Here is a 23,464-nt window from a genome sequence, read left to right as displayed (position 1 = left end):
GTCTCCTTGGCGGTGCCCACATACACGGAAAATTTGCTCGTTGTCAAACGAGAAAAGCTGCCCGAAGGAGCTCTCTGAAATCTGGTAGCCTTAGCATCTTTGTGCTGAAAGAAAGTAATCCAGATGTTCATAATATGTACTTCATTGGATTGAGAAGAGAGGGAAGTGAATTCTTCACTGACTGGGATTAAATTGATTGGACATGATCAATTCGCCGAAATGATTACAAAACTTTTTAAAAGCCTTGAAATTCTTTTTAGAAGCCACCAGATCTGTATATCCGACAGGACCTATAACAGGGCCACGGATAGTAGCGAGAAGATCCATTCGGTAATCATCCATATGCTACTGAAAATGGGAGGATACTAATTTTCAGTACATAAAAAAAAATATACTTGATCGTTGACAATCAACGTTCATTTTTGGTGGATTCCAATAAGATTATTTCCTTAAATTCCTTATAATTTATACCAATTTACTATCAATAAAACTTAATGTTTAAGTTTCATTTTAATTTCATTTTGACCAACGAGCGCTTTCGCCTAGGAAGTCATAAAAAAACATCAATTTATTAACTCACGTTTATTATATTTTAAAAACGTATTTGACTTTTACAAAATTTAATATTTATATTTGAATTTTAATTGTTTTAAGCTTAGTTCATGAACAAATATTTACCAATGAAAAGTTACACAATCCTTTTTGCAATTTTTACCTGAAAGAACATTATATGCTTTATTAACACAAGCAGAAATGTTTCGATTATTATTATTATTATTTTTGGAGGTCTCAGAGCATCTCTATATTTATTAGTATGTCAATGAGTTTAAATCTATATTGATATCTTAAGAATGTTAAAAATATTTTTTATAGTACTTACTACTCAACTAACAATAAAAATATATAAATGATTGTAGTCAATAATAATTATGTTAAATTAGACAAATTGTAATAATTCACCTGTTTTTTTAAAACTTCATTGACCTAATACCAAGTAAGCCGTTACGAGTTGGAGGGCAAACGAGTTTAGTGAAAAAAAAAACATTGCTAAAACACCCTCCGTAAAAACCGACATTGAAAAACGTATGGGTCTAAAATTGAAATTGTGGACGTTAAAAGGGTTCTGACAAGGGTGGTTTGAAAGTTTTACCAGCAAAAACAGATATTATTACATGATAAACGAAGAAAACAAAAACAAAACATTGTTATGCAGTTTCAATTTACGTTGTTTTATATTTAAAAAAAAAAATATTTTTCTAATTTATCATTATTTTATTTATTATCATTATATTACATACACAAAATTATAATTTATGTAAAGTTGCTTTGACTGTCTAACTAGGGTTATTTACCCCGTTCTAAAACAGTCAAAAAATATAAAAAACAGCAATCAATTTATAGAAACAGTTATAAAGATACAGGACAAAGTGAAAAACAAAGTAAAAAATGGAGTAAAAACATGGTAAAAAATGTAGTAAAAACATAGTAAAATTGTAGTTAAAACATAGTAAAAATGTAGTAAAAACATAGTAAAAAATGTATTAAAAAAAACGTAGCAAAAAAAATAAATTATAAAAAAACAAAGTAATAAATGCAGTGAAAACATAGTAAAAAAAAAAAAACATGAAAATATATAAATATGTCTATAAAAATATTTTGAAACTCAGTAAAATGCGAAATAAAAACAGAATACATAGTAAGAAACATATTTAAAGTCATAATAAAAAAATGAATGTATGTTGTATGGCAAAAAGCATATTTAAAGAAAGAAAAAAGTAAAGCAACATTTTTTTTGTCAAATATTTCATGAAATTTTAGTAAATATTTTTATATAACCATTAACCGAATTTTCTTTGTCCACCGGTTTCGTTAGGACGCAGGACACTAATAACATTTGCAAGTTAATCCTTCTATACACTTTATCATAGAAGTTGCACAAAATATTAGACAAACGTGCTGATAGACATGCTATTTAAAGCTATCACTGATCTCAATGAAAAAATGTTTAATCCCATTGAACTACAGTTAAATAAAAGGGGAAAGGGAAAGAGGCGGAGTCTGAATTTACTATAGGGTCACCATTACAGCTACTGAAGACGTCTTTAACTCTTTTCATCAATTTTTTTGCTGAAAAATCCATTTGGAGACAGTGTTGTACCGTCATGTTGCATTGACTCTTCTGTAGCTATGATATAACATAAGTTTAAATAGGATACAAGAACTGATAATATCTCTCTTATTTAAAAAAAAAATGGAGTTGTAGTTTTTGCAATCTTTAAATGGAAATTTTCACACCGGATTTAGAAACAAAATTTATACAAATATGCAGTATTATAATATCAAAATTACATCGCTATGCGAAGAATAATCAAATGAATGAATGTGATGTGATAAATCTGTTTGATTGCATAAGAAAAGGGACAAGAATATAACTTATAAAAAGGAAAACAGAGACGCTGTTCTGCGGCCGGTGTTTATGGTTAAGATACAACAGCATACAGATAGCAAGAAAGATACATGTACCATGCACAAGACAAGGAAAACATCAGTCATGTGTTTTTCTCATTCGTTAAAATCAGTACGTCATTGGCAGTGCACGGTAGCGTACGATAGTTAAATGACCGGCGTGATTTTAAAGTTATTTACTCTAATAGACTTAAATTTAATTTTAATTTAAGCAGTATGTCTCTTTTTTTTTCAAATATCTGTTCTTCAGGATGTTCCTTTTTTGCTTTATGCGACACGACGTTACACCACCGTTTCCAAATATTATTTTTTCCACCGCCTTTTAAAAGTTAAGCAAAAGATAAACAACCTGTTAATAATACACTGTTCAAAAATTATCACATAATTTAGAGTTGTTATAAAAAAAAATAAATTAGAGCGACATATCAAGTTTTACATTCTATGTAGATTTAATTATTTGAAAATTGTTGTCTGCATTACTTTACGCGTTGTTTAACCGATCACGTTTGTTAGAAGTTAGTGAGTAGAAAGCAAATTGTTGCTAAACTGCTGATATGAACATAAAAATGGATTCATGTTATCCACAAAATACATATTTAGCAAGCGAATTACCCTACTAATAGATAAATTCTGACTTGCATTTGTACGGCTTCTGGGTGCGTAAATCAGCGCATAAGATCTCGCTCAGGTATAATCATTGGAAATATACGAACTGGTATCTGATATCACATGTGACGTCATAGCCTCACAATAGCACAATACTTGATGAAACTATTATGTTTACAATGTAATATGTCAATCCTACCAAAACTGTCATTGCAGGCAGCCTGTACTGCGACCATAAGCAAAAAGGCAATTATTTACAAAAGTCGTATTTTGAGATCATGTTTATTGTATATGATGAGATGACTTTTTAGTATTTATCAACTTTTTGCAAATTAAAAAAATCTAATTAGTCAATTGTTTCCGAAGCATAGAACCCGTCTGTGTCATATTCGTATCTACACTGTGTTTTTAGTAATAAATCCCCAAATATTGCGTTGTTCCTTAAAGAACCAAAAAACTGGAATAATATTGTTCCTTGTTTTCGTACTGAAAATTTTCTTTTTACTTCTCATTGCTGAATATGAATCGAAATTTCTTAGATATTTAACTCATTTTGTGATTTTTGTTAAAAGCTGCTTTTTTGTTTATAACGACAGTTTACTCTAAAAATGTTTCTGTTTTTCATGTAATTAAATCCGTGAGTGTTGAATGTCAACGATAACAGAATGACAAGGGACTCTATACGAGATGATTTGAAGGAAAAGTGGTTATAAACTTTATTTTTAGTGTGCATTTATCAAAATCTTTATCCGAAAAACCATTCGTACGATCCGCCTGTGTTGAATGTATGTTGTGTATATACATCATACAAAACACATCATCCTTCGTACAGAGAAAGCGTTCTAGGACAGGATACTATATGGACATGGACTAGCAATTTTATTAGCTTTTTATGCGGAAGCTGTAAGCTATATAACGCTGTCGCTTAAATTTCACGGAAAGGGTATGTTTTTGACTGCGCCATAAAAGAATGCCTACTGTTCCCTACACTTTTTCTAATAAAAAATAACAATTGCAAAATATGTTTCGTAAATTTTGGTCAAACGCCATTCTTGTTCCAAAAGTTGTAAAAGTTCGGAGGCTTTTTATAGTTATGGGCCCTCATAAAAAATCATGTGAACATAATATACGCCTACATACATCGTTTTTATATTCCAAATCATTGAAATTCTTTAGAATGTGTGTAATTCACTTGTACGCCGTACGTTTTCGCGGTTTCATTACTTAATGCCAATTTCCGCCAACCATTTGAAATAATGGAGTATAAATTGTACAAATAAAGTAATAATAATTTATTGAGAAAAAAACCCTGCAAATAAATCGAACAAAAACAAATTTAGACGATTTATTCTCTAGAGCTTAATTAATTGAAATGCTGTAAATTATTCGTAAATAATCACTTTTTATGAGATAATAGCAATTATTGTTTGAATTCTTATCACGAGTTAAATTGAATTGTAATGAAGTTAGGTTGATAAGAAAATACGGTTTTTAAACAATTAATATTTCTTTTTAATTGTTTATTTTTTTTCTATTCACCTTTAATTATTTAAGTTTAGTTACAAAACATATTCAATTAAAAAAAAAAGCTTTTTAAAATACGAAAATAAAACTGAAAAAAAACTGTATTCGTATACATATAAACTTAAAAAAATACAATTACCTAATGGTAAAAAGGAATGAAGAAAGAAAGAGGAAAGAGGAAAGAGGAAAGAGGAAAGAGGAAAGAGGAAAGAGGAAAGAGGAAAGAGGAAAGAGGAAAGAGGAAAGAGGAAAGAGGAAAGAGGAAAGGAGGATAGATTAAGGAAGACAAAGGATATATTGCTTCAGACGTGATTTAAACTGAGATACTGTAGAAACATCTTTATGATTTCACAGTCCAACCGCATGAACACTATATGAATTAGAGAAGAAAGACGAATCGTGGATGGGTATTAAGAGGGTGAAGAGGTAAATCATGAACTGTAAGGCGTTGAATTTTTTTTTATTTACGCATCAACTAACATTTAATGAAATATTTTATAATGTTATTGAAAAAATCTTATTCATCTCAGAAATTTAGCTTATCTTGCCATCGTTTGGTAATTTCATTCTTATTAAATATTTCCATCTTACTCTTTCGCGATCAAAATTGTACTTCGCTATTGTTTCCGCTACATATGAACGAATACTCTGTGACTATTGTGCTTACGTACTATTTTATTTACAAAAAAAGATTGTGTTCAACGGAATGATGATAATGATAACTTTATAACTTATAACTAAATAAATAAATATGCATTCATAAAAAAAAAATGTAACCACTTTGTGGCTAATGATTATAACTAAAATTAAAATAAAGGAAATTTGTTTTTTCTAAAATATTTTGATTTGACTAAATTTTTGTACACAAAAACTGGATCCAACCCCTTGGTAGTTAGCTGAAAAGAGTGAGTCAATACCAGCTGGTCCAAGAAGAAGTATTAAAATTAAAATGTATTTTGAGGGATTGCCTTTTATGTTAATGAAATAATTCGGTTAAAACTTCACCCACATCAATAAGGGTTTCAGCTCTTTAAATTTACAAAGATCGACGGATTAAAGAATTGAAGAAATTTAAATGTTCAAATATGGTGAATGTTACGCCAGTATGTTGACACTTAAACCAGCCAATGATAGGTCATAAGCCCTGTTAATGCCTATATTTCTATATTCCTTTCTATAAAATGAAGTTATGATATTTTTAATAGATATGTTTTTTATATAAATGTTTTTTTTATAAATTTATTAACATAAAACCAACAACACCATCAAAAAGCAGCAGAAAATATAAACAATTTTTAAAAGCTAGCAATTTTGAGAGCAAATGAAGGTTTTATTTTATCAATAACTGTACTGCTATTTGAACCTTTTTACTCAGATTTCTCTGTTTTTTTTTGTTTGTTTGTTTTTGTCACATTGATAAGTGGATCAGGCCAAATATGTGGATTTTTTTTTATTTATATTGTTTTTATTAAGTATTTGTAATGGTAATTTCACTATCATCAGTGGCACTACAGCCCGTTGTGGGCCCTGGCCTTCTCCAGTATCGGTCTCCATTCCTCCCTCGAACCTTCGGCTCTTTTTCAATTCGTCAGGCCAATTGCTCTAATATAACTTTCCACATTATTCAACCATCTTCAATTTAGTCTGCCTTTGCTTCGTTTGCTTTCTAGAGTGGTATAAAGTATCCTTCTTGGGGTACGGTTATCATTTATTTTGTTCACATGGCGCAACAATGGTAATCTTCTTATTTTTATGAATTGTGCAATGTTGAATTCGTCCTACAGTGCCTCTATTTTATGATTAAACCGTCTCCTTTACACCCCATCTTAGTTGACAGCACCAAATATCTTCATTTAAATATTTTTTTAAAAATACTCATATCATTTTTTCATCTCTTTTGGTCATAACCCAGCATTCTGCACCATATGCAATGACCAGTCTTAAAAAAGTTTTGTAAATTATGGTCTTAGTTTTTCTAGTGAGCAATTTGGATCCCAGATGTTTAAACAAGCCAACATAACATATTTTTGCCGCCTATAGCCGTGCTCTTATTTCGGTACTATAATTGTTATCATTAGTCATTTCAGGACCTAAATATTTTAAGGAGTTGACATTGTCTATGTGGTGTGACCCTATGTCAATTGCAAGCTGTGCATAGTTTATTTGTGACTTTCTTGCTAACATATATTTAGTCACAGATGTATTTATTTAAAGAGATCATGAATTAATTATGTTTAATAGGGCATGTTTCAAAATAATATAATATTTATTCCTCGGCACGGGACACCCCATTATCGTTAACGTTGTGAAGGTCATCATCATTAAACTGTAAAGTTGAAGACAAACGTGAGGTACATGATGGAAACCAAAGGCAAGCCAGTGAACGCACGAGCAAGACGCCTCGCCCCAGCACAACTTGAAGTGGCGAAGAAAGAGTTTAAACATTTAATGGAACAAGGAAAATGTAGACCCTCAAAGAACAACTGGGCAAGTCCGTTGCATATGGTGAAGAAACCAGATGGAACCTTGAGACATTGTGGTGATTACCGAAGTTTAGACGCACAAACTCTCCCAGATAGATATCCAATTCCACAACTCCAAGATTTTGCACACAAATTAAACGAGCAAAAATCTTCTCGACGATAGATCTGAAGAGAGCATATCACCAAATGCTAATGACACCGGAAGATAAAAAAAAAACAGCAATCATAACACTTTTTGGTCTTTTTGAATTCACTGCCATGCAATTTGGATTATGTAACGCTGCACGAACATTTCAACGTTACATAAACAACGTAACAAGACATCTCGAGTTCTGTTTCACCTACATTGGCAACATTCTGATAGCCTCTGAATCAGAAGAAGAGCACGTGGAACACCTACAACAACTTTTCAACTCTTGAGGAATACGGATTAATAAATTCAGATAAGTCTAATTTTGGAAGAGACGCAGTTGACTTCTTGGGGTATAAAATAACAACACAAGGCATTACCCCGCTGAAAAACAAAGTACAATATCAACTTTACGGCTTGATGGTTATGACCTCCACAACGTAAAAAAGTAATACATATATTGTAGAAAAACAAATAAATAAAATAATACCTTTATCCACCCGTGTTTTCGAATGTGCTTCATCTCTGTTGTAATGTTTAAACTTGAGGAAGTTTGTGTAGCTTTTAAACCAGCTGGTAATAAAATATGATATAAATGTTTATTTAAAAACTTGTACTATTTTTATATAAATTAATACATGTAAACGTGTTAAATTTTCCTAAATAAAGGTATATTTCTTTTTCTTTTGTAAAATAACGTTGGTACACATTTATGTTATTCAATTAGGTGCTATATTATATTTCTATACCGTTTGGATAGGTGCTCTGAAGCCAATATGTTATATTATATACTTTCATTCAAATGATCCGCATTTTATCCCAAGGAAATCTCGAAATATGCGAGGCTCATAAAGAAAGCCTTTGAATTGTTTGCGGAAAAAGGATTTCCAATGTATGATTTATTAGGAGAGAGCGGAATATATTATCATACAGCTCTTTAAAGATGACAACCATTTTCAATGGACCATATACCCCGGATAAACGAATGGAAAATGAATCTTTTTTTATTTTTTGGATAATCCGAAGGTTATCGTAAAATTTGTGAAGATTCTGGAATACTGGTGCGTTTGAAATGATGCATGATACTTTAGAAAATGTTCTGATTAATGAATTTTGTACTTATAAACAGACAGTGAATAATTTATTAATTTATTTTGCAACCAATTAATTTTGCTTGCATTGTTTTCTTTATATTTACTTTTTCACCCTGGCAGTTCATTTAAATAAACAAAAAATTAAAAACTCATTTGATCTGTGCCTTCCAAAATTAAAAACAGGCGAGTTTTTAATTTTTGGTTACGGGTATCCCTAAAAAAGTCTCTTTTTTTCTGCTTATGTTAGTGTCAGTATCAGCACAAAACGAACTTATTTTTAGTTTGACAGGTACATTCTGGTTGATTTCTTTTTTTCTTGGTAAGAATAAAAAAGAAAAGTTTCATAAATACAAACATTTCTCTAAAATTCAATTAATTTGATATTGTAATAAAATAAAACTTGTTTCGTGAAATTTGAACGATTCCCATGAGTTTGATCAGTTATTTTCAGGTTTGAGACCGATTGTTTACTAATAATGAATATTATATCATTTATAATATACAAAAGATTTTTAGAAATTTTTATTTTTATTTTATCGTTCGTTTAGTACATACAAAACACAAAATATATTTTTATATCCTTAGGAATTAATTCAGGTCTGAAAACGTTAAAGTTTGTGAATTTTAACGTTCACTTGATACATTTTAATTAACATAATGTATTATTTTCTAATACAACTTATGTTTTGTTATTCTCAATTCCCTTTTTTTTACTTTGACATGTTTGATTAATTTACAGTTTTTGTTTAATTACAATATTGTTTGTAGTATCCTTGAACCAGCAATAAGTAAATAATACATAAATATGTACTACTTATTGCAGAGTTTTACTTTTCATTTGCATCACAGCATGCTTTTTTTGTTTGAAAAAAACATGTGTTTTTTAATGATTATCATGTTTTTCCCACCTTTGATTTTTTGTAAATGCCGCTTTAGCGTATATGTGTAATAAAAAATAATTATTTATTTTAAAATACGATGATGCAATAAATAATTTAAAAAATATATATTTCAGCACGTGTTTACACTATCACATGAAAAAGCGGTGTGGACAAATTTATTTATTTATTTTATAGTAACATACAGTCAACAATAATAAGAAATCGAAATTAATATAAGGTTGAAAGACTGACCAACAAAATTTCTGAAATATAATTATACATTAAATTATGGTTCATTTGTATTTGTGTGCGTCTGTACATATAAATACTCGTATAACGGTCCATGTTTGTGTGTATTTGTACAAGAAAAAGTTATCATGTGTATGTAAGCGTATGCATTAATTAAAAGCAAGTGGGAGTGTATCGCAGTAAAATATATTTAGTCGTAATTTAATTTAAAATAAATTAAGCGGCATGTTTAATATATCAGCAGATGAAAAAAAAATAGTAAAAGAACGATAGAAAAAAGAGAGCTGTGCATATTAAGTGCTACAAACTGGTGTCGTATCACGTAAAAAGGGACATGAAAATTTATTTTGAAGAGTAAGTTGAAAGTTGACTTTGTTTTTTAATAATTCATATAAATAGCAACGTTCAGATTAAAAAACTAATTTGTTTAGTAGATTGGCCGTAGGTGAGAGTGATTTCTGTAGACCATATAAAATGTATACTTCTGTGAAGGTCCTGTGACTCACTACAAAATCCAGGCAAAAGATATAAGTCATAATTCCGAAAAAGTACAGATTTTACATTTAATTCATGATTAAGTAATTATTGGAGAATTCATAAAATTACTACTATTTTGGTTATTTTCGTATTTCGTGTTAATATTAATTTGTAAAGTATATCTTATATTATGCAATCACATATAATTATCTTAACACATGTCATCCTGTTGTGAAACCAAATGGAAATTCTTCATACTACCCGTGGCTTTTTATAGATTCTATTAGATGTTAAGATCTGGTGGCCTCTGAAAATGAATTTAAAGCTTATAAAAATGTTTCTCATCATTTCGGCGATTGATCATGTCCAATCAATTTAATCTCAGTAAATAATAAATTCGCTTTCCTCTTTCTATCAATCTAATGAAGTGCATATCGTACTTCTGGATTAATTTTTTTCAGTAAAAAGATGTCAATGCTACCAGCTCCTTCTGGTAGCTGTTCTCGTTCGGTAACGAGGAATTTTCCCGTGTATGTGGACAGTGCTGAGAAGATGCAGTGTGCTGCAGGCTTGTTTTGTCACAATTTTGTTTCGTAAGTTCGTTCGTTCGCCATATATCCATCTCACTTTAACGAAATTAAAACCAAATTTCGCTGTCGTTCCCTCTCAAACGATACGAATAAATTAACGAAACAAATAAGTTTTAGCATATGGCTACAGTATTAGGCGGGCAAGCTTTATGCTTGTTTAAGCCAAATATGCGTAAACAATTATACAAATATAATAAAACCAATAACAAAAGTAATGTTAATTTAATGTTTTTTTCGTTTTCTTATTTTATTTTATTTATTTATTTTTATAAAGATACATATTACAAAAAATAAAAGGTATCTCCATGAGGCCAAAAACCTTAGTTGAGTTGGGATACAACAAAATACAAAGTAGAAGCATGCATATCATCAAAGAATACTTTAAATAAAAGTTATTACATAAAAATACATTTCAATGGACATCTGGACAGCACGCTCAATAATACTATATATAAATCTATGCAATGTCTCGCAGTGGTCTCATGCAATGGTCTCTTCCTTGGACAAAATCCAAACTTATTTACTTTTCCTGAAAATGGCTTTCGTTTTGGAGAACTTAATATGTTCATCCAGAACATTGAACACTCTTGGGTCCATCAAAGAGAAATTTCTCTGAGCAAAAGTCATACGTGTTTTTTGTATAAAATAATTTGAATTTCAGGAAAACCTTTTACGAGCATTCTGCTGGTGTCTCCTCTTGTAACCACAGGACCACGTATTTTGAGTTCAATTTAAATGCACCCTACAAATTATTAACATAAGATTCTTAACCTAGATTTGTATTTTAAAATTTGTTTTTTTATACAGCAAACAAATAAAAACTCAACACAGCTAGCGGTTTCATAAAGAAATGTAATTAGTATGAGATTATGATAATTTTTCTTTTTTTTTATCTGTTGATTTTATCACACAGGACATTAAGAGGCTTAAAAAACCTCATTCGTGACGTTGAAGTGTCAAATAAAAAAATAAAAATAAAATCTAAAAAATTGAAATGCTTATTGTTTTACCTTGCCAGGAATCGAAGCTGGGATCTTAAATATGGTATGTAAACGTGCAAACCACAATACATAACATAATATCAAATGTTTATAAAATAAAAGAACAAACCATAAAATATATTAAAATGTCAGATTTGACATAATTTTCATTGAAAATAGTTTGTTATTCAAGAAATATGATCATTAAAAAAAAGACTTAAGTCATTCTCTGAAAGTCTGAAGTTTCTAGCAATCAAATGAAAATTCAGCACTCGTGTGGCATCAAAAGGCTTTGAGGGCTTTTAAGCTGGTTAAAGCACCACAAAACAAGTGTCTGTCTCTTTGTACAGAAAACCTCGAGTAATGTAAATATTTTTAGTATCGTGAATCCCGAGGTGCAGCTCATATTATTTTCTTTGTCCTTCAAGAACAAACCGTCAGCTTAGAGTACCCGCTAGAAAACTTAATTTTATTAGAAAACTCCTTCTCTCTAAAGTACTTTATTTTTCAATTACGTTCGGTATTATTTTTCTTTGAAGAAAATGTCTGCTTCTGACGTTTATCAAACTTTTATTCAAATGCTTAAAAAAATCACAAATTAACTTTTAAATTATGTTTCAAACGTTTTATTTTCAGATTTGGATAAAATTCATTTTAATCGTAATTCAATTAAAAATAAAGTTTTAGTGAATTTACAATGTTAACATTTGTAATAATTCTATAATAAATCTTTTCAATAAAAACTTGATAATTTATTCAAACGTTTTTATACAAAGGGGTAGAAGTTTAAACATTAAAATTTACCATGGAAGAGGGCAAATCCTCGTATTTCGACTATTTTTTAAAAATGTACTTAATAATACCAATTTAACGTTTATAAAATTATAACATTTAAAGGGGTGATTTTGTTGACCGTCATTTTAATATAAGAAGCTTCTCTTTGATAATATATTTTAATATTTTAAAAAATGACACATAAATATTATGTATTGTGGAAAAAGTTGTTTTTTTGGATTTAAGTGTGTATTTTATTAATTTATTATTCATTATTTATTTTTGCACCACAAAAGGCTAGGAGGCTCAATTACAGTGGTGAATTAAATCACAGAACACCCAGACTTGAGCGTGAGTCAAGCGTCTTGACCAGTTCACCATGGAGGCCGCCATTAAGGTATGTATTTTTGGCGGCCTTTGTGGTGTAATGTTTAAAACACTCAATTTAAGCACGGAAGGTTCCGGGTTCGATTACCAGTGAGAACACAAGAAAATAATTTGATTTTTCTCAACCCTGGGTATTCCGTGTAATTCATCACTATAATTTGGCCTCCTGGCCTGTTGTAATGCATTTTTTTTTTTTTAATAGTCCCTCTACTGATACCTGTAGCGTTATATTGATCATCTATCATCTTACCTTAATGTAACAAAAAAAATATTGAGATTCGCTGCGATTGGTGTACCAGTGCAGTTTCATTTATTTATTTTTCATTTATTTTCATTTGTTTATTCAGATATTTAGAACATTACAGAAAAAAGACCCAATTCATTCCAAATACAATAAAAGATCACAAATTACAGTAGATAGTTATGTTATTAAAATAATATAACAAAATGTAAAACGAAAAATGAAAAGTTAGAAAGTGCTTTCCTAAGGGAAGGCCCACTGTCGTGAAATATGTCGACATCCGAGGCGATGCGATTAAAGAGCAAGATTGCTCTACCAACCGGCATAACCATTGGCAGGTTGATTCTGCATCGTGGTAGGTAAAACAATCGATGCTGTCTATGTCGAAGATAGTTATCAGGTACGAACAGACCTACATCTATCAGAGTTTCTGAGTTATGTATGCGACCACCGATCACCTGGAAAAAGTGAACACCCAAATGAACGTGAACACCCAGTGCCCCATGCACCATTAGATGCGGAAAGGGAATGATGATGATGATGATTTATCACTCGTCTTCCATTTCTATAGTTAATTACAATTGACTTTCACTAAATCTTTCACCAACAAACTTAAATGTTTTACAAAAATATCAGATCATCATAGTCAACTGTGATGGCTCAAAGTTAGACAGCGGAGAGACTATCACATCTTCTCATTTCTGTTTACTGTACTTCATAGCCCCAACACTGCTGTAATGAACTGTTTTTGTGTGAAGAATGCTCTAATGGAATTTTTACTTGTCTGAAAGTTTGTTGAATAGAATTAGCGTGTATAAATGACACTATATTTGTATATTTATAAACATACTACAACAGAGATGAGGAACATTTAAGAGAAGGTAATATAGAAGTCTAGGCATCTACAGGGCTTATGACCTGTCAATGGCCGGTTTAGGTGGCCACTTTACACACTGTGTAACATTCACCATTCTGCTTATATTTGAACATCTGTATTCCTTCAATTCTTTCATCTGTTGATGTTTGTTAAGGTTAAGAGCTGAAACCTTTATTTATGCGGGTGAGATTCATCTAATTGAATTATTTCACCTACATACTAGGCAACGCCTCAAAATATTATTTTTTCAATTTCTTTACTTCTTCATGGACCAGGTAATTTATCAACAAGCATCAACACAAACATCAACAGATGAAAGAATTGAAGGAATATAGATGTTCAAATATAGGCAGAATGGTGAATGTTACACAGTGTGTAAAGTGGCCACTTAAACCAGCCATTGACAGGTCATACGCTCTGTAGATGCATAAACTTCTATATTACCTTCTCTTAAATGTCCTTCATCTATGTTGTAGTATGTTAAATACCGATAAATTACCTGGTCCATGAAGAAGTATAGAAATTGAAAAAATAATATTTTCAGGCGTTGCCTAGTATGTAGGTGAAATTATTCAATTATATGAATCTCACCCGCATAAATAAAGGTTTCAGCTCTTTAACTTCACAAACATCAACAGATAAAAGAATTGAAGGAATATAGATGTTCAAATATAGGCAGAATGGTGAATGTTACACAGTGTGTAAAGTGGCCACTTAAACCAGCCATTGACAGGTCATAAGCCCTGTAGATGCCTAGACTTCTATATTACCTTCTCTTAAATGTTCTTCATCTCTGTTGTAGTTTGTTAATATAAACAGCTCCCCAGGGAGTTGAATCCAGTCCTTGTCTACAAAAATTCAGACAAACTCAAAATATTGTTGTATATTTATGTTGAGTTCATTTTTAACTTAATTGACTATAGCAAAATAATATTCTTGCATACAATAATATCTAACTGTACAGATGCCCATGCTATCCTTGCTCAGATTAACATTCATGTATCTCATCGTAACTTGCGTCAAAATACAATAAAATAAACGCCAGTAATACTGGCTGCACCTGAATTTTAATTTTGTTAATGTTGAAAGACGTTAACAATGTCGTGTTATGATAACCGAAACCAGCGCGGGACGAAGAGAGTCTGAATGTTGTTTTGCAACTGCTGGTGACGTGTTGCGTTGCTGCGTTGTCAGGCCTGCCATCTGGTGTTGCAAATGTTCCAAGTGCCCATACTGCTATCCGCTTTTGGCCTCCGTGAAATATTTCAACGTTGATCAGTTTATGGTTTACCTCTTCATTCTTATTCTCAAACTACCCTCTTAATTTCCATCCACTATTCTTATTTCTTCTCTAACTCATTTAATGTCAATGCGGCCTGACTGTGGAATCATCGTCCATCCGCTATTAATTATGTTTCTACAGTAAATATGTTGAAACCACGCCTGTCGAAACTAATCCTTCATTTTCATTGGTCCTTTTTTTAAATCTATTTATTCTCTTTTCCCATTCAAGACTAGTATAGATAATATACAAATTTTACAATTATGTTTTTTATCGTATTTATTTTTGTTTTATCTGGAATGCATTTTGACTTTGTTCTTATTAGTTAGTTGGAAAAAAACTACATATATCAATAAGCCCGCTAATGAACGGACATATATATTATGTGCATAAAGTTTAATAAATAAATAAAATTATTTAAAAAAAAAACTAAATAAGACGTCCATAATAAAATACTGGGAAACAATTGGACAAAAAAAAGAGTAACAGTCATTCTCGTTTTAAAGAAATGTATGTAGAAGTCTATTCCAATTCAGTGAAACAGAATAGCGAATATACCCTGTGTGTTATTGGTAGCGAATACTGTTATGACAGCTTTAAATACTTGGGAGTTTGCACAACTGAGGATGGAGGCATCCACAAAGAGATCGTAACCCGCCCAGGAATTGTACTCTAGTCTTTACTCGTTTAACGCGAAACTTCGATTATTGAACTCTTGTTTAAGCCACTACTCCTATATTTGTGCAAATCTTGGTGTTAAGTATATAACAGCATTTATTGATATTATTCCTGGCTGATTACTCTTTTTATCTATCCTTCCCTTGACCTATCCTTACGATACCTACCTTACATCAAGATAGAACAAATTTAAATTAGAAGATTCTGATTTGGAACAAAACAAACAAAAATTTTGTAAATAAAGCAATTTTTGTGGATCTCCCTTAAAAGTTAACCAGAAGAAAACCAAAGTACTCCTGGATAACTTGATGCTCCAAAATGGAACAGTTCATATGAAAGTGACACCCAGAACCACTGAGTATACACATATACTGGCTGAAAACGAAAAGAGTCGACCCCGACATTCTACCTAGACAATGATTTCAGACAGTGCCAGGAAGAAGAAAAAGACTTGTAATATAGTGAAAAGCTTTTTTACGATTTTCAGTACGTATTTGGTTTAATTTATTTTTACCCATTGATAAAGTCGTGTTTCGAACCAGTTGATATATTAATTTTAATTATTCATTTATGCGTTTTTTCAATATCAATAATAAAAGTAAACAAAAATGATGTAAAACTCTCTGGACATTTTGTTAATTATCTCTGTATATAAAGTCTTCTTTATTTATTCTCACATGTAAAAATATATTTTTAAAAAAAAGTATATTATTACCTTAGTGTCTACGGTACCGGTACCTACTGAGGTGACATAATTTTTATTATTTTTCTTTGTTTAGTATGTGGAAAAAAAATATTAAAAAAAGAAAGTTTACAAATTATACATGAAGTAAGTACGAATTTAATTAGATGTATACACGGTACGCAGTGTCTTTGACCTTACAAAAATAAGATTTTTATAAAAATTAACACTTCAAATGAACTTAAAATAAACTGAAAACATATAAAACAAAATATTGTTATACGCCAGCTTCATACAAATAACATTCTAACGTATATATTATAAATAAATAAAAAAGAAAATATGAGCATATAAAAATTAAAAAGTAATTAAGGAAAAAGTTTTTTACTAAAATTTATTTCAACAGAGAGGGAAAATATTATTGAGAAGGTGATATGGAAGTCTAGGCATTTACAGGGCTTATGACCTGTCATTGGCTGGTTTAAGTGGCCGCTTTACACACTGTGTAACATTCACTATTCTGCCCATGTTTAAACATCCACATTTCCTGGACTTTTCCTTGTTGACTTTTATGAAGTAAAGGAGCTGAAACCTTAATTTGTGAGTGAGATTCAGCCGGCTGAACCAAATCACCTACTAGGCAACGCCTGAAAATTATTTTTGAATTTTTATACTTCTTCTTTTACCAGGTAGTTGATAAAACAATGTTTGAGTATGTCCTCAAATATTGGCGAAAAGTTTATCTTAAAACATAAAAAGATATTGAAAATAGATTATTATACACCGATTGAAATAAAATATTTCTCAAAAAGGTACAAAAAATATTTAAATGTTATTTCTTCGTTTGTTTTTTAAGTAAACAAAACCATTCTTGGTATTTTTAATTACCCTTTAAGCCTGCGCTAATTAGTAAAATAACTCTAAAATCTTGAGTGTTTGTAAGGTTAGACAAATTACGTGAATAATTGGTTTCCATATTTCTAACACGCTTAGCAAACCTAAAGTAGTATAAGGTACATATTATTAGACAACTTTGTTCAGTTCTTGATTCTGAGAACTAATTGTTGAGGTTTCTTTGGAAATAATTAATAAATTTTGGTCGTACCTTTCTTATGGTGTTTTAACTCAAGATTGAAGTATTTATTTGTAAGGTAAGACATCTTAACTTACAAAGAAGGAAATTTGAATAATTTCTTGTTGTTTTTGTTCGACGTTTCTCGAATTCAATTCGTATGGCACCCAATTTACTTCCTCTGGGATCATTCTTAATGCTTTAAACATTTGAAAACTATTGTGTGATCGACTTTTAATGATTCTTAATTTTTTTTTCATCTAACGTGACTCTTCGTGGAGTAATGTTTCCAATTCTTCGTCATCAAACTTTTCACAACGCTAGAGCGTACTTTGTCATCAACACCAAAATCATTATTTTTTAACCGAGAAACCAATCTCTGCATGTCGTTTCCAACAGAGCGCCGTAAGTCTCCACAATTATTTATGTGCCTCAGCTGCAAATTTTTGCTAAATAAATTAATGCAGTTAAATTTTCCACAAATACTATTTTTTGGAAAAATATTAGACATGTTTAACGCTATGAAAAAATATGTTGTATTCACTTCGGCGAAATAACAGTAACTGCAATTTCAAGCCTAATGAAAGGACTTTACGATGAAGTTGGCTGTGATATTACTTGATGCAAAAATGATTGGATAACACCATCTGTCGGAAAACAGCGAAAACTTATTCACGTTCCTATTATTTTTTTTAAAGTAAATAAACTATTGTGATTTTATCAACGGTTATGTTTACAAAAAAACATATATAATCAAAATGGTGAGTGTGAAAATATCCATGGTAATCGGGAATTTCTCAAATAAGAGTATAACGTTGAAAACATATTTAATACTTTGAGCATATTTTCACGGTTTTTGTCAAATAACCATAAATGTTTAAAAGTTTTTATTCACAATTTTCCAATTAAAAAGCTTATACGAGACGGCTGTCAGTTGGCGTCACGCCACTGACGTCACACGTCATGCCCACCGATTTTTCTTCTACTAAACCTTACGCACATGTTTGGCGCGTAAACGTCATACGTGCCGTTTGTCCTATAGGGCGCGAAACGTCTCGTTTTCAGGTTAAACAAAATATATGGATAGAGTAAACCTCTGTAGAAAATGGTTGACAATAAATTTATCTAAGAAGTAAATATTCGTAACAATAACAATGACAACTGAAATAGATTCTTGATTGTTTTCTTCTCACCGTAATATGAAATAATGTTGATTTTACAAAATAAAATCCGCAGATGGAATTCGATATGCGACGTCTTCGGTTGATATATTTTAACTCATGGTTGGCTCAGGTGATGGCTTCCAAGAATATTGTTTGTCGACATCTTAATTCAGTAAATGATCGTCTGCTTCATTGCATTTGTTAATTTGTGTCTCATGATCTTAAAGAAAACTTTTAAATCTGACACCGACTTTTCCGGGTATTAATAATTAATAATTATATTATTTTTATTAATAATTAATAATTATAAGTTATAATTAGTGGCTTATTCAAATCATGGATTAAATATACCATATTGTAAAATCTTTATCATCGGACAAAGTAGATAAAAGGTGGAATAAACAAAAAAATATAAAAAATGGAAAAATGGAAAAAGATAGAAAAAAGGAAACCTGTACAAAATACAATCTCATAAGAATATGATATCTCTCCCTACAAGAATTGCGCTAATAAATTTAAAACAAATAGGCTTACGTTACGTTGAACGTTCCCTTTCTTGAAGGAATACATTCTTGAAATGTGCGGTCGCCTACCCTTTGAGTCCTTCCGCGACAGCTGGACTGTTCGTCCCGAGTTTTCAAATAGAAAAGAATTTATTTCTAGCGCACGGTTATCGTATGGATGAGTTTCTACCGCGACCGTCAGATGGCGCTAAATTAATAATATAAAGTTATTTCAACACATTACAACAGAAATAAAGAACATTGTTGAGAAGGAAACATGAGAGTTAAACCATTTACTGTGCTTATTACCTATCATTGGCTGACTTTAGTGGCTGTTTTACATTTTGTGTAACCTTTACCATAGTTTAATATCTATATTTCTTCAATTTCTCAATTTTCTGATTTTTGTGAGTTAAGAGATAACGGAATCTTTATCGATTTAAGTGATAACTCTGTAGAGCGTGGAATCTAGTCTTTGTCTACAAACAATTGGACAAACCCAAAATATTCTTGATAAAGCTAAATGTAACAAAAAAGAAAACAGAGCGTAAATAGATATATTACGTGTAAACATAAGTTGTGTCCTTTCTAAATGAAGAGAACGGCAAAACAAAACAAAACATAAAAAATCAACAAATTAGTCAATAATTCATAGCATCTTCACCGTACACACTGCGCAAATATCGCGACCAACTTTGGCTGATTTATTATATCGATTGAACGCAACAGAAGAAAGTGTCGAAAATGCTAATTTTTGTCTACTTGGCATTCCATTTTAAGGCTCGTAATCAATAAAATAATATATGTAACGAAAAAGCAAATACAATGTCTTGTAAATTATGTTTCTTTTGAATGACTTGTAAATTTTTCCATTTTGTTTTCCTTTTGGTGCTTATTTTTAAGTTTGGAATAAAACAGAAAGAACTTATTTAAATACTTAGTACTTAAATTCAATCATGTTGTAAAAAAATGCTTTTTAGTAATTAAAAGAGATTAAGATTTAAGATTTTGATTATTTATTCTGCCATTGCAGAATAGAGATAAGAACTATGTTTTAAACATATGCATTATTTATAAATACATTATATGATTCTAAGACGAGCTTATTTAGTTATATGTATTGAGGCGCACTGGAAAAATAATGAAAAATACACCGTGTCTATTTTTGAATTTTCGCAAAAAATACGGGCATTTTCATAAACAAAATATCTCGCAATCCAACTGGTCAAATTGATTCCGGGAAAACGTGTTTTGAATGAACCGTAGGATTATTTTCCATTGCATTTGTCCGCAGACACATTAGTTCTACTTAGTATCCACAAGGAACCTAATGAGAATTTAATGCAGTTGGTTTGTTCATAAAATGAACGACCACAGTTCTTAAATGAATAACCCAGTTTGTCCGAATGCAACAACAAAGCTTATTGCAAAATATTAAACTTGGTTTTGTGAAGTTGGTATGTTATCCCACTAAGCAATTAGAAATTCCCTCTACGTTGTTGAATTTACAATATTAATACCTTAATTATATTTAAATAAATAATTTTCAATATATTTTTACTTATAATTTATTTGCAATGTTAAATGTCAAATACATAAACAAATTAACTTACAAACTATACAGAGAATAAACCAATGACAATTTTCCACAGACATACATTTAAAAAAAAAGTATTCGCATTCTGAATCTCAAATTATTTTAATCTAAGGAATATCTCATCAATCATATCTCGTCAATCTGTACTCTTCGACATTCTTAACTCAATGACTAATTGTTTAAAAAATAGCACTCTACGAAGAATACAGATTACCTATAATGACAGTTTTAGTGACATCGACATACTACATTGTAAATACCATATTTTCATCAGATCTGTTAAAGGCATTTTTAATTTATCTCCTGCTTGACTTTTAACTTTTAATTTGATTTTTAATTTTATCGTATAATTTAAACTTTTAAATTTTAATTCTGAATTTTAACTTTTAATTTAAACTTTTAACTTAATTTTAATTTCAACTTTTCATTTTAATTTTAACTTTGACTTTTGATTATAATTTTAACTTTTGATTTCAACTCTTAATTTATACTTACTTACATCTACGACCTGCATCTAATAATTTATTATTGTTTGTGATTTTTTACAAATAAATTTAAATGTTCATGGGAGCAGAGAGAGAGGGAGGAAAGTAGAGTAGCTATACAATGTCTTCCCCTTTTTATGTACTTTTTATGTAATATTTTTATTCTTACTTTTTTAGAATTCAATTATTTTTCCCCTCTCCTCCTGCATTCATAATAAATTAGTGTGAAATCTGTAATTGGTCTTACTTTTTTTAATTGTCATAAATAATGTTAATAAATAAATATACGGAACATTATAATTTTACTCACTAGCTAAACGCGTAAGTCGAGAGTTCTGGGCATAGTTTGTACGAGCGGCTGGCACATGAAAAAAATAGTTCGACATGTGATGGGTGCGGTTGCCAGGGGCATTAAGTGATACTTTTGATACAAGAACCGGGTTATCAAGGCGCTCACGTAGTATATCATAAAAAATCATTTAGTTAAACAGCAGACGACGATCTTCGAAAATAAACAAGTGGTGTTTTTTGCAGAAAGACGAATTTTATAGTTTATGCATCTTAAGTTAATATGTCATAGAAATGTCCTGTATCATTTTCGACCTACAAGTATCTTAAACCCACAATATATCAATGTAACGTTAACCTAATATTTTGGTTAAATGTGTTTTTAACTTCTATTGGATATTACTATGGGAGATACAGCAGGATTAAAATTAATGATCTCTCTACATTTCATTGTTTGTAAATTTGTGCTATTAGAATTTGTTTAAAATATTTGTTTAAAAGTGTTGATTAAGAAAATAAGAACGTCACTTTTGCTTTAAAGAAAAGAGGCTAAATTATTATAACCTGTATCAATGTTGATGTAAATGTTCACTTACTATTTTATAATTTACTTTTTCATTTAATTTTTTTCTGTTTATATTCGAACATAATATGTACATATATGGAAGGTGGATTTTAACATGTTTTACAACGAATTCAATCTCCAACAAAAATAAATACTTCGTGTTCAGTAAATTGTGTGATTTAGCAAGATTTAAATCGCGCCGCATCGTTACCGGGGGGAAAATAAATTTGGAGAAAAATATATAGCGGACCCGACAGACGTTGTCTTGCCCGAACGTTGGCTTGCCTGCTATTACCTTGGAAAAAGACTTTTCATTGATGAGCAGGTACCTAGGTACTTGTTTATGGTTGAATTCCAAAACATAAAATAATTCATTTTTAAATATGGAATTATTTTTGCAAATGTCAAAATCGGCTCTTCTCACCAACAGGGGTGCACTTTATTCATTGTTTTAATTTTTCAAAATGTATTGAATTTCTTTTAATATAATTTAAGTATTACCAAAAATCCAGTAAAAAGAAATAAATGGGAAAAATTATAAGAAATGTAGGGAAATAATCTGATTGTGATCTAGAAAATACAAATGTTGTTTGTAAACATTCAAAAACGTTTTTTTTTTAACAAAAAACAACATCCTTCCATTTTTTTTGTACAAACATTCTAGCTGAATGCAATACTGGTAGGTCGATGAAAAAAGGTTTATGCTTCCAACTTTTTTTTTACAAATTCGTTGAAAATTTTATTTACGTTTCGCTGAAAACTGCACGTAAATTGGTTTGGCCGTTTAGGAGAAGTTCAGTGACTTCACATGTACAGAAAAATTATTTATATAAAGATATAACCAAAGTCAATTCGTGAGTATGTAATTAACTCTCCTGAAAAGTCGTTGTCTTTAACATACAATACTTTTTGTAACTGCAATCGATATTTCATATCTGGCTGTGCACAGTATACTTTTTTGACTGTATATCTATTAAGATTTGAATCCGCCTTAAAAAATCTCTAGTATTAAAATTTAGTACCATAAGAATCGTCTTCAATATTTTCGTTGCAGAATTTTTTCATTACCTTTTTTTATTGTTTCAGGTGGATTATTCGCCATGCTGAGAATTTCACCAACAGAAGAACAATTGATAAACAGTGATGTCAGACTAGAGATCTTTTGTTCCGACGCCAGCGTATTTCCAAGGTGGGTAAGCCATATTATGGTGAGATTTCAAACATACATAAATTCATGAGCTAATATGGCGTAATATTTGGAAACGTAAATTTTACTCGACAATATATTGGTATTGACGTAAACATATCATACCGATTCCCGTAGGTGTCGGCAGAGGTAACAGAATATCCAAATATCATATTTATACAATCTTGTTCTCACGTCAATAAG

At 30.4% G+C, this 23,464-nt stretch overlaps 1 protein-coding gene across 1 annotated transcript in view; it reads left to right on the top strand.

Moving 5' to 3' along the window:
- The window catches only part of LOC148281180 (cell adhesion molecule Dscam2-like), a 311,957-nt gene that overhangs the window by 138,662 nt on the left and 149,831 nt on the right, over positions 1 to 23,464 (top strand). The window contains 1 exon segment of the mRNA XM_088227065.1: positions 23,161 to 23,263. Coding sequence (XP_088083191.1) covers positions 23,161 to 23,263 — 103 coding nt within the window.

Source organism: Micrasema longulum, unplaced genomic scaffold (assembly GCF_059751315.1).
Source record: "Micrasema longulum isolate JH-2025_06_02 unplaced genomic scaffold, ASM5975131v1 h1tg000487l, whole genome shotgun sequence".
In the NCBI taxonomy this organism is placed as follows: Eukaryota; Metazoa; Arthropoda; class Insecta; order Trichoptera; family Brachycentridae; genus Micrasema; species Micrasema longulum.
Note: the sequence above shows the minus strand (reverse complement) of the source record. Positions and strands in the feature narration are given on the sequence as shown.